The sequence below is a fragment of the Telopea speciosissima genome, chromosome 5 (assembly GCF_018873765.1).
Source record: "Telopea speciosissima isolate NSW1024214 ecotype Mountain lineage chromosome 5, Tspe_v1, whole genome shotgun sequence".
In the NCBI taxonomy this organism is placed as follows: domain Eukaryota; kingdom Viridiplantae; phylum Streptophyta; class Magnoliopsida; order Proteales; family Proteaceae; genus Telopea; species Telopea speciosissima.
In genome coordinates, this window is record NC_057920.1 from 37,032,813 (window position 1) to 37,044,360 (window position 11,548).

General features: G+C 38.0%; 1 protein-coding gene across 1 annotated transcript in view; it reads left to right on the top strand.

The window, feature by feature from the left end:
• Window positions 1–11,250, top strand: part of LOC122662634 — a 28,209-nt gene extending 16,959 nt beyond the window's left edge. Inside the window, exon 4 of the mRNA XM_043858325.1 lies at window positions 10,796–11,250. Within this exon, the coding sequence (XP_043714260.1) occupies window positions 10,796–11,065 (270 nt within the window). The 3' untranslated portion in view covers window positions 11,066–11,250. The remainder of the gene's footprint in view (window positions 1–10,795) is intronic.
• The last annotated feature ends 298 nt before the right edge of the window (window positions 11,251–11,548 follow it).

Here is an 11,548-nt window from a genome sequence, read left to right on the forward strand (position 1 = left end):
AAACCGAGACGAGTCGAGATATCGGCGAGCTACTGCATTTTTTTTTTTGACTCGGACCCCAACTCGGTGGGTTTTATACATATTTTGGGTCTGAAACTTGTATTTCAGGCCATTTAAACACAATGGCATGCCTAGATTTCCCAAAAGATAAGTCCAAATATGAGTTTCACTTTGGACCATAGGTTGGTAGGCGACGAGTCGTACTAAAACAACTTGCCCTACACATAATTTAGTAATACATAGCAAATTAGCAATCAAAACATTCAATTTAGTACATATCAATCAAAACATTCAAATAAAAAGTACATTACATCAATGTTCTCTGAATTTGTTACATAAAATGTGATCGAGTAATAAATTCTTCCCCATATTGATTCATAAAGAATCCCCATGTCATAGAATTGCTGAAGTGTTGCGCATAGTGTGACACAACCTCCATTTAAGTGTTGTCATCTTAGGACAGAACTCGCCGAGATTTGTGAGTTCTGTCCATGTAGGTTCTTTTATAAATGGGGTAGATGGGTTAAAATGGGTTAAAAAATGGGTCAAAACCATATCCAAACTCGATACCGAGATCCAAGATCTCGGTGAGAAATTGTAAAATTATAATGTAAAAAATCAGGAAAAAACCTTAAAAATATGGGTCAGCTGCATGGGTGGAGACAATACTGAGATCTCGCCGAGAAAGTGTAAAAAAATAATGCGTATCATGTTTCGACTCGGTTTTTTGAAATACCGAGAAACTCGGCGAGATCTCGAACCATGGACAGAACTGCAATCAAGAACCAAGTAACCACGAACTTCAACAAAGAAGGCCTTCCAATCTCCTTTGATAACAGCAGGATAGCAAACAAGTTTCCAATCAACACCAAGTTCCAGTGGAATAACCAAGAACAAGCGACTAGGAAATCAATAACTACAAGCAGCAACCAACTCCAGCGAACCAGCAGATTACAACGACTATAGCAGCCACAACCAAGGTGTACTAAAACTCGGGTCTCGGTACCAACTCGACTCTTGGAAAAACTGAGACGAGTCGAGATCTCGGACGAGTTGGTGCATTTTTTTTTTTTCAACTCGAAGCCTCAACTTTGGGTCAACCCGAGATCCGAGATCTTGCCGAGATATGTCGAGTTTTGTCCAATTTGGTAAGGTATTTAAGTGGTAGGTGGGTTAAAATAATGGGTCAAAACCGAGATCCAACTGAGATCCGAGATCTCGCCGAGATATTGCACTTTTGAGACTCGTAGGCACTCTCGTCTCGGCTTTTCCAAAAACCGAGAAACTCGGCAAGATCTCGGCGAGATCTCGCGAGTTCTCGAACTATGGCCACAACAGATTTGAAGAACCCAAAACCAGAAAACGCAGTAGTAGATAAGAAATATATATATATATATATATATTTTTTTTTTTTTTTCGAACCAGCAGAAACCCTAGGTCTTCTTCAATTAGGGTTTATAATTTTTTTTTCTTCAAATGTGCAGCAGTAACAGTGGCTGCTCACTATAACGGAAACCTGTAAACGACTCTCAAACAGGCAACGTTTTGAACCCAGATCGATTCAAACCATCAGCTCTGATACCATGTTACAAATCCTGAGAAGAAAAGGAAAAACTGGAGAAGAAACGATAGAAGAAGAAGAGATGGGGAAGAAAAGAAGAGAACTCGATGCACTGAGTTCCTCTCCCACAGTTTGAATTTATAATAATAACCAATTACATCAAAATAGGAAACTCATTCCTTGACAATCAAGAAACTAAAAATAATAAGAAACTAACCCTAAACCAAGATAGAGACAATCCCCCTATTCATGGTAAATTACCCAAACTACCCTTGTACCCCCACGGCACAAGGGCCCATTCTCAACATAAGGGATTCTCCCTACCATATATGAGGGTTTCCTATTTTGCTTATTTCCATGAAATTATAAACAAAGAGTAAGGGATCATACCCACTACCAATGATTTGAACAATTTGTTAAGCTTATGCTTGCTGATTTCCTTGAGATCAAAACTCCTTCACTGTGAGATGTAGTGAAGCCCTTGGTGGGATTCTAAGTTGGACTGGTGAGATGCTAGTCAAGTTCTAGGTGAGAAGCCTAATTCATATCCTTCTTCTATCATCTCCTTCATTCAATCAGGTTTTCAGACCAGGTTCTAGTGTTGATATTGCCATCATCTTCTCCCATTGGTCACAAGTTGTATTGGCAGTTCAATGTTTATCCCTTAATGCTGTTACAATACTTCTTCTACCATCACTTTCTATTTTTCTACTAGTATCTAATTCTGATTTAGTGATTTACTTGCTATTTTTGCCCCCCTTAGTTAATAAATCTATTCTATGTTTTTATTTTTAGTTTGGCTTGCTATTTCTTGGCTCGTACTTGTTATTTCCCAGTAGTTACTAATTCTGAACTTGCTATTTCAGTTACCTTCTAATTCTGTCTCTTGTTTCTAATTTCAGTTTCAGTTTTTATTTTTTGCCTTCTAAATCTGTTAGTTGCTATTTTGATAATTATTAATTTTGTCAACTTGCTATTTTCTGAGTTTCTAAATCAAGGATGCTATTTGGGAAGTTGCTAAATTCTGGTTTCTATTTTGAGGGCCTGATCTCCCCCGAGGATTTACGTGAGGTTTTCTAACACTAATCCCTTAGGTGATTAGAATACCCCATTAAATAGGTAGCAAACTATTTGGCTTTCTTGATCCCTTCCACCCCTTAATCAAAATTTGTGGTAAGTGTCTGATTGGATTTTCTACTCATGGTGATTTTGAGAGGGGATGTGGTATAAAGCTTATTCATTCCATCAACATGTAATTTTCTTGGAAATTTCTGTTTGAATCAATGTGCTTTAGTTGAAAATCCCAACTGAAGGTTTAAAGTTTTGAGTGAAAGTGGATACATAGTTATTTGAGGATTGCAAAAGATTACCTTCATCTTTCGTAAGCCATCAAAGCTGGAAATAACAAGGACGAGCCAGCAGAGTTGTCAAGATGGTGCCTAGGCGTTCAGGTGCCTTGGCCGCCTTGGTCACCTAATTGGTGTCGCCTTGAATTTGGACACTCTCCAACGCCTTGGATTGCTGAGACACCGTGACAACTATGCGAGCCAGTCAAGGACAAAGAGGTTGCGATAGTAGGCTCGATTAATTCAAATGAGCCAACAAAGGTGGATCATGTTTCCCCACAGAAATCTGATAAGGTTTGTGAAAGGAAGAGGGAATGCTGTTTCTTAGGAGTGAGTTCTTTTAGTTGACAATTAGAGCTTTTGCAAGATGGAAAAGGTCATGATTAAATAACTAATGAAACTTCACCGGTTCATTCTCCATATCGGCCTGGACTCCTAAAGCAAATAAGCCCCCCGATCGAAGATGAAAGCCAAGGCGGACAGCAAAGGCCATTCTCGATATCAGCAAGATGAACGCCTCTCAGGCCACTGCATTCTCTTGTGCGCACCTCACCTCAGACTCCAGATCCCACGTCCCTGATCTTGGGTTTAGCCCATTTTAAAGCGTCCCGCTTCCCCCTCCAAAAAGAAAAGAATCGGTCATTCTGGATAAGTTCCCCAATGCCCAGATCATAGTTCGAAATCTCGGTCAAAACCACAAAGATTTCGCGAAATATTTTGGTTTTGACAAAGGTCGAAACGAACCACCTTGTGAATCAGTAGGAATGTTGGGTCTCAAAAGAGATTTTGGATTTCGGTTTGAAGTGTTAGTATTGTTTCGGCAATAAAGTGCAATGTGACGTCCTACCCTTAAAGGTGTGTCACATCTTCTTGGGGCGTCTGTGGTTGTTTGATAAGAAGGCTCAACATTGTGGTTATGAGATTACGTACTCCTCTTACATGGTTGACTTGAAATGAAGTTCCTCCCAGCTAAGAACCTTCCGGCAATCAAGGTTCAGCGGACAGCAAGATATTTTCTCCTCTAGAATATTAAGTCAGATGATCTCCTCGGTCCTTGTTCAAACTCGACAAGTTGAGTTCTTTTCAGAGGAGAATTGATGCAGTAACATTTGACTGGTTGGACCAGCATGACTGGGTTTGGAAACCCAAACCCAGACGAAACAGGTCCTAGTTAGTCTTTATGTCTTCTATTCATGTTTTGAGTTGGATACCTTGAAATAGGAGATAGAGTTGGTTTGCAAGTTAGTTCAGGAGTCTAGTCAGGAGTCTTGTTTGTTTTTCTTTATTTAATTGCATGTACCCAACGTTGGAAGACATGCTTGAAATAGAAAAGTTGATTGGGCTGCTCTATGTGAGTATGTGACTGTGTGATTCCCTCATTCCCCTGCAACTCTGAGATCCTATCTCAGATTTCTCCCCTTCTCTTATCAGCCCTCCACTACATAGTTTAAACACATAAATTCAATCGAAATGGATCGAAATTCAACCCATTGCGCGAGCTTTGCAGGTTTTAACACAGAGGAAAATCCCAGAAAACCCCATAATTCCGGATTTGCCAAATCACTTCCATTTCTTGGTGGAACAAGGTGTTGGGGACTACTTTAACACATTTACAATGATAATTTGCTTGATTTGAGCTAGATTTGTGGAAGTGTCCAAGTTGGAGGTATGCCTTTTTTCCCCAAATTTAACTTTTGCAAAAAAATAGGGTAAATATTTAGTGATTGGCCTGAAATGTTTTATATGTTAGACCACAGTAGGCCGATCTACATATTCATGGAGTTGGATTTAAATTTGTTGGTTAAAAAAATTGATTTTCTTCTAGAAAATTTTGAAAAAAATGGGGATTAATATATTGAAATTATGCAAAAAATAGAATTGCACATAATGTGTATAAGATCTTTATTCGATGAAGGCATGAAGCGTATGACTTTTTGGTGCCGAGCCAGTGGTGCTTAAACACTTAAGGAGGGAGTAGACTTGCTGCTCTCCTTGTTCCTACAGTTGCTTCTATGGTGGTCCCTAGCTTCAGCTGCAGTTTTTTTTTTTCTTTTTTTTTTGATGAAAAGCTGCAGTTGATGTAGTAGTACGTAGTGTAACTAAGTGTTGTGAGGTTATGTATGAATGAGCCTAACTTTCCAGGTAAGGCTAAAAAACCCATCAAATTTTATTTTTCTAATCTGAAACTACATCTGGGACATCGTAATTCGTGGGCAACCCGATTTCCATGAACTATGTTGCTATTTTTGGTTTGATTAGAGGAAACCAAGAAGAAAAGCTTGTTCAGGTGTATCCTAGTAACCTGATTTTGGCTCCGACTGGTTTGTGTGAGTGGCATGTCACAGCGCGTGTTAGTTGATTGGGTTGGTATTATCAATGGAATATCAGTATATTATTTAGATATCTATGTAGTTTTGTCGTTCATAAAAATTCCAGCTTTAATGATCCCAAACTAAAGAGGTACCTATAGTTGAGAATCAGCGATTTGGCGAATTGAAGTCTAATGTTCTATAGTTGTGCACTGTCTCCAAGGTAACCAATTGTGGTCGATTTTCTGCTTCATAGGGTGATTTGAACCATGTGCTCTTTAACTTCTTTTCCTAGATTGCATTTATAAAGGATAGATCAGATGATTAAGATCAAGTAGCCTAATTGATGTAGGACAGCCTAGGGTTTCAAATTCTAGGGTTGAACTACACCAAAAAGTGGTGGAGAAAAAGTAGAACTAATCAGGGTTTTGAAGTAATTGAAGAGAATAGAGAAGGAATACAAAATATGGTACTCTTCTGAGATTGTTATATGCACAGTAACCGAGAATAAAATTGGAGGATAGAGAAGAAAGAGAGAGAAACAGAGAAGGGAGAAGAAGAAACAATAGAGGGAAAAAAGGAATAGAGAATTGAAGGGGAAGGGGAGTGATGTAGGAGCAGTTCTTTGGACTGGGCCGAACTTGTTTGAGAACTGCAGCCAAGAACTGGATCCAATCGGGTTTTTGTTCTAGTATTAGGAGTTATTTTATTTGGGAATAATATTGTAATATTTTATTTATTTATTTGTTAGGAGATAGCTATGAAGGGAGGAAGTAGTATCCTAGTTGTTTTTAGTTTCCTATTTGGAGTTGGTTTCTAGTTTTTAATAGTTTTAATTTCTTACATATATGCTGTAACTATGATGAGGACGGACATCAGCGTAACAGTAAGGTTGCTCCATTGCGACCTAGTGGTTGCGGGTTCGAGTCGGGAAACTCGAGTGCTACTGTGACTAGTACTTGCCTAATCCTAATACAACTCAAACCACTACTGATTTGATCATTACTAGATAATGAAACATCTCCTAAACTGACTAGGAATTAGGCTCTCTTTGGTTGGATTTGGATTTGGATTTCTATTTTATTTATGCGAAATCAATTTGAGAAATATTTTTTTATCAGAAATTGAAATCGTTTGGTTACTGCTTACAGAATGGATTCTAAAACAGAAATAGGTTTGGTTGGCCTATGTGCAGGATGAATTCTTTAATACTAAAACTTAAATTGTAGGAGCAGCCTTTACTGCACTTCAACATTTCGTAAGTAGACCCAATCAGGCTAAAGCAATTTACTGGAAAAGCATTCGCCAGGTCAAAAGTCTCCATGCACATGTGAATTTGAATGTTTATATAATTATACCAAGAAAATTAACCACACATACAGTAGACCTGTGCATAAGCTACATTACGAATACAGGACCCCTTTGCAGCAAGAAAACTGTGTAACCTCATCCACCTTCTTATGAGTATTAAAAGAAAAAATACACCAAAGGATTGAATAATATTGTACATTCTTTCCTCAGGAATTACATAGCCTTTGCCTACTTTTCAACAGCTTGGTCAGACATTTGATCCATAAAAGTGCAAACTCATAGGCACGCTTTAGCCCCCTTTATCAATGTCCCCAAGACCTAAAAAATCCTATTTTGGTGGATTTCTTTCGTCTTCTTTCACTCCCTCTATCACCTTTTTATTCCTTATTAGAAAGCTATTTTGGTAGATTCGTGGAGATCTCGAAAATCTCGGAGATCACAACCTTGTCGAGATGAAACTACATACGAAATATCAAACCTTCATTGTTTCAATCAAGTTTTCCAAGATTTCGACTAGGTTGTCTATGACATATGTATTGTTCACTGCCCTTGGGTTGGGTGTCTATGTAATATGCATTGTTCACTGTACTTTGTAGTTTCTACTTTAAGTCTTTAACTATTTCTTAAATAATTATTATGTATCTTCACCCATTATTGCATAATTTACTTGTTTTACTTGCCAATTATGTCTCATAGCACTCAAACTATGTGTAGAATAGGCAATATTACATAAAGGTTCGACGTTTACTGCCAACCAAGTTTTGTTAAATTTGAAGATGTAAATATGTTTATTAAGCCTAAAACAAGCTTCCCCTAAAGTTTTGGAGTCAACAATGGCCATTTGCTCATTGAAACATCGAACCGAAACAAAAAAAAAAAAAAAAAAAATGCATTGTCTCGCCTAGATTTTGGGGGGTCGAGACACCGAAACGAGATGAGTTTTTGAACTATGAGCAATAGTGGATAGTGCATTAGTTCCATGTTAAGATCATCAGCTGGCGATTGATCATAGATATAAAATTCAACAAAAACATTGACTGGTATCAACTAGTTCAAAGATTAAATCCTTTGTCCGTCCACAAAGACCAAAAATATCGGCAGACAGCATGTCTGCGTAAAATACTTCCCTCTACTCAGAGAATAAGACTAAAATGAAATATATCTAAGTGGACAAATCATGTATTCCAGAGTCGGATAATTAAAAAACTTACAGATGAACAGAGGAAGGTACACCAGAAGGTTAAAGCCACCATTCTGTAGGTTGTTCACTGTGATGCTCCAATGGCTAGAATACAGTCACATGCCAACAGGTCCAATAGACAGCTTTTATTTTTATAGATGGAGGATTATTCCACTCCCTGGTACATTACAGAGATTTACTTGCTCAAGTTTATTTGAAGGATTTCAATGGTGTAATGCCATCGACTTATTGGGAAAAAGGAGTTAAATCACCAGCACCCGAAGAACACACTCTTCCTGTCAAATAAACATAAACCACATGAAGCAAAGTTCTAAAGCCACACCAATAGATAGACTTTTGGTCATTAAACTTCCCTGTAATATATATGGTGACAGAACATGTACCACAAAGATAGCATATGAACAGAATGACAAACAGCTGGGAGTAACAAACATGCATAAAGTTTGTGTCTTCATCATCCCTTACGATGAACATGAGCATCTCAATGTAATCAAGAATTTGCTATTCATCAAAAACAGTTAACATACGACGTAAGGAATAAGATTAAATAGAACAATAAACTTTGTAATACAATTCTGAAAGCAGTCGTCCATCTAGAAACTTTGTAGACATATTACTGTTATCCATCGAGAAACTTTGTAGACATATAGGGGACACAGGCTTCTCTCCCGTTAGCTTCTGAATTGCTCTAAGAAGCCATGGTCTGGGAGCTGAAGGATGAATCAGGATGAACATTTCTCCTTTCATTCGATCCTCGAACACCTCCATTCCTCCAAAGCTAATACAGGATGGCCACTACCAAGCTCAATCCCTTCCAATGAGTTAGAATCTCCATTGCTTCATCAACTGTTAAGTTTATGTCCTTTTGCTCCATCCTTCGTTATTCTTCTCTGTTCTTCCAGGGCAAGCATTCTCTTCAATGTTTCACCCACATCATAAATATTATTCTTCTTGGATGATGACCTGAATGATCTCTTGCTTTTGTGTCCCCTTTCCTATTCATATCGGACAACTCAATTGGTATGATGTCATCATCATTTGGTTCTCAAGAAATGAGTCACTGTTTCAGTGGTCTCAAATAAACAACATTTGTCAGGGAGCATGCAAATCTTCAAACTGAAATAACAAGCATTGAGTTTTAGCAGAATTCTCAGCTAAATCCTCACCCTTTCTGTACTTGTATAAATCCATATAAATCTGATCAGTCCTTTAGCAAGCCTACTTGCTTTCTTCCCTATTGAACCCTCCCATTGATTAATGCTTAAACATGTTGCAAAAATGGTTGTATAATAAAATATGATGGCTCTACAACACAAATTCTAAGCTCCTGCTATCTTGTTTCTCTATCCTTGTGTCATGCCAAAGTGTATTGGGATCTATAATTAGAGCTTTAATTTTCAGTCAAAATTAGATGATACAGTCAAAATATTTCAAACTCAACTGGCACCGAAATCCAAATCATTTCAATGATTTTGGTCACAATTAGCTGAAGTCATATAAGACTATAGTAAGTCAAAACAAAATTGGTAGCTCCAAAAATTCAGTTTCTGCTGCAACTGAAACCAAAATTTGATTCCTAGTAAGTATACTCAACATAAATTCTGATCAAGGAAGCAGGGAAGTTCAAAGAGTTTTAAGATTAAACCACCTACTGGGTATCACCACCAGACTCCCACTAATTCTTATCCTCCCACATTAGTGCGATGAATAAATTATTCAATCCCTTCCAATTCACATGGGTTCATAAATAGTATTTCAGTCTTTGATTGGTAGAAATCCATAGCATTGTAGACAGTAAATTAATACAAATCACATATATAAAATAATTAATTGCTTCTGAAATTTAGCTCAACTAAATTCGACAAACTAACCATAAATACTCTCATTCTAGCCATTATTTCCAAGCATAAACTTAAAGCAAGGGTGGTTGGGGGGGGGGGGGGGGGGCGGAGGGGGGCACTCGTAAAAGAGAAATCCGAGAAGCCCCCTTACATTTACAACAGCAGTAAAAAAAAAGTTCACCTCTGCAGTAAATGGAATATCAGCTTCAAGAGCTTTAAGAGGCTTTGGTGGAAGGAGATGAAGGGCCGAGGATGTTTCGGTCTTTGAGCTCTGGTGGAGTTAGGGCACCAAAAGACAGAGAGAGAGAGGATAATGTCTGTTCTCTATGAGTCGGGTGGGAAGAAGAATAGGGTGCTTATTGCTTTTGTGAGGTGAATGAATGTTTGCCTTTCCTTTGAGCCATTGGAAACACGTATTCATTAATTTGTTCAGCATGAAATAGGCTGAATGGATTTAAGCAAATGAGCTCCTCATCTATCGAAATTTCAACTTCCATTTCTTTCTATTTCCCATAAATAGGGTGCAAAAATCATTACCAAATACTCAAAAATTGAAATCATCCCCAGAAATCAAAATTGAAATCCACCAAAGAGAGCCTTAAAGACTAACCACAACTTCAAATGACCAGACTATCACTTAGACTCTTAAATTCCTAATGCTACTAGGGAAAGACTGAAAATTCATGTACCTCCCCCTTGGACTTAAGTATGGCCTTTACAATTGAACCCATTAGAGTCAAGGCCCATACCCATACGACATCAAAACAGCGCCTATTTTTGGACCGTCACGGCATTACAAATGCAGCCTAAAAGTCTCAGACCTCATGTTCACTTGTCCTTCATGTATTGATCAGTTGATTGTTTAGGTTGATCGTTTTTAATCTTGTAGCTGAGTTGGGGCTCAATTAAATATTTCTTTGTGCTGATGCATGCTATAATAATTAGATGACTGTTGGCAGCTTGATATGCCGAAGATTTTCTTACGGACTGGATTTAAGAGGTTTTCCGAACTGAGACAGTCTTTTCTTCACCAATGAATCTGGTGCATTGGATGGTTTTCCAATTGGATTGTTTTCAGCCTAAATCCTTGGGTGGGAAGACCTATTTCCTGACACTTTGAGAATAATCTGACCAGCATGGTTCTTAATATATTGTACTATATGGGTAGACACATATTTCATTCCCACGAAAATGAAACAAAAATGTTAATTGACTTCTATGTGCAGACATATGATCTCAACCTTGATGGAGAACTGAACCAGAAAGAATTTGAAGAGTTTATTAAGAAGTTGACAGCAGACACACTGACAGTGATCAGTCAGAGTTTGATCATTGCCATGCTTGTTGCTCCTACGGTAGCATTATTGACAAAGAGGGCAACTGAGGGAGTCCCAGGAATGGGGAAGGTAGTGCAGAAGCTACCAAATGCAGTTTATGCATCTGTTGTGACTCTCGCAATTGTCATGTTCCAAAAATCAGGCAAGGAAATCGAATAGACCCATTATTGCTTCATTTCTTACCCTGGTTACATGCGTGATTTAGCTTCTTTTATAGTATAATGTTCACTATTTTATTGTAAAGAAATTGTGTGTACTATCTTCACCGGTTTATTGTAAAGATTTGTTTTTGGGAGTGGAGAAATACTTCATATAATTATCAGCTTTAAGATCCAATAAAGATAGCATTGGAATGAAAGGTGCTTCATAATGGGATTGCCGTGGATCAGAATATTGTTAAGCTGGGTTTTAGAATGGCTTAAGTTTTACAACTTCTAAATAAGATCGGGGGCAGGTGGTAGAGCTATGCCCATTGCATCATTGCTTTCAAAGGGAAATCATCGTTGCTGGTCAATTAGGAATAAATATAAAATTTGGATTTTATGGAGATATGACAGCATTGTGATGGCATATTTCATATATTCAAAATGGCGTAGGGATGGAATGGTGTTGACGTAGGCTCAAACGGGCTGGGATTGCCTA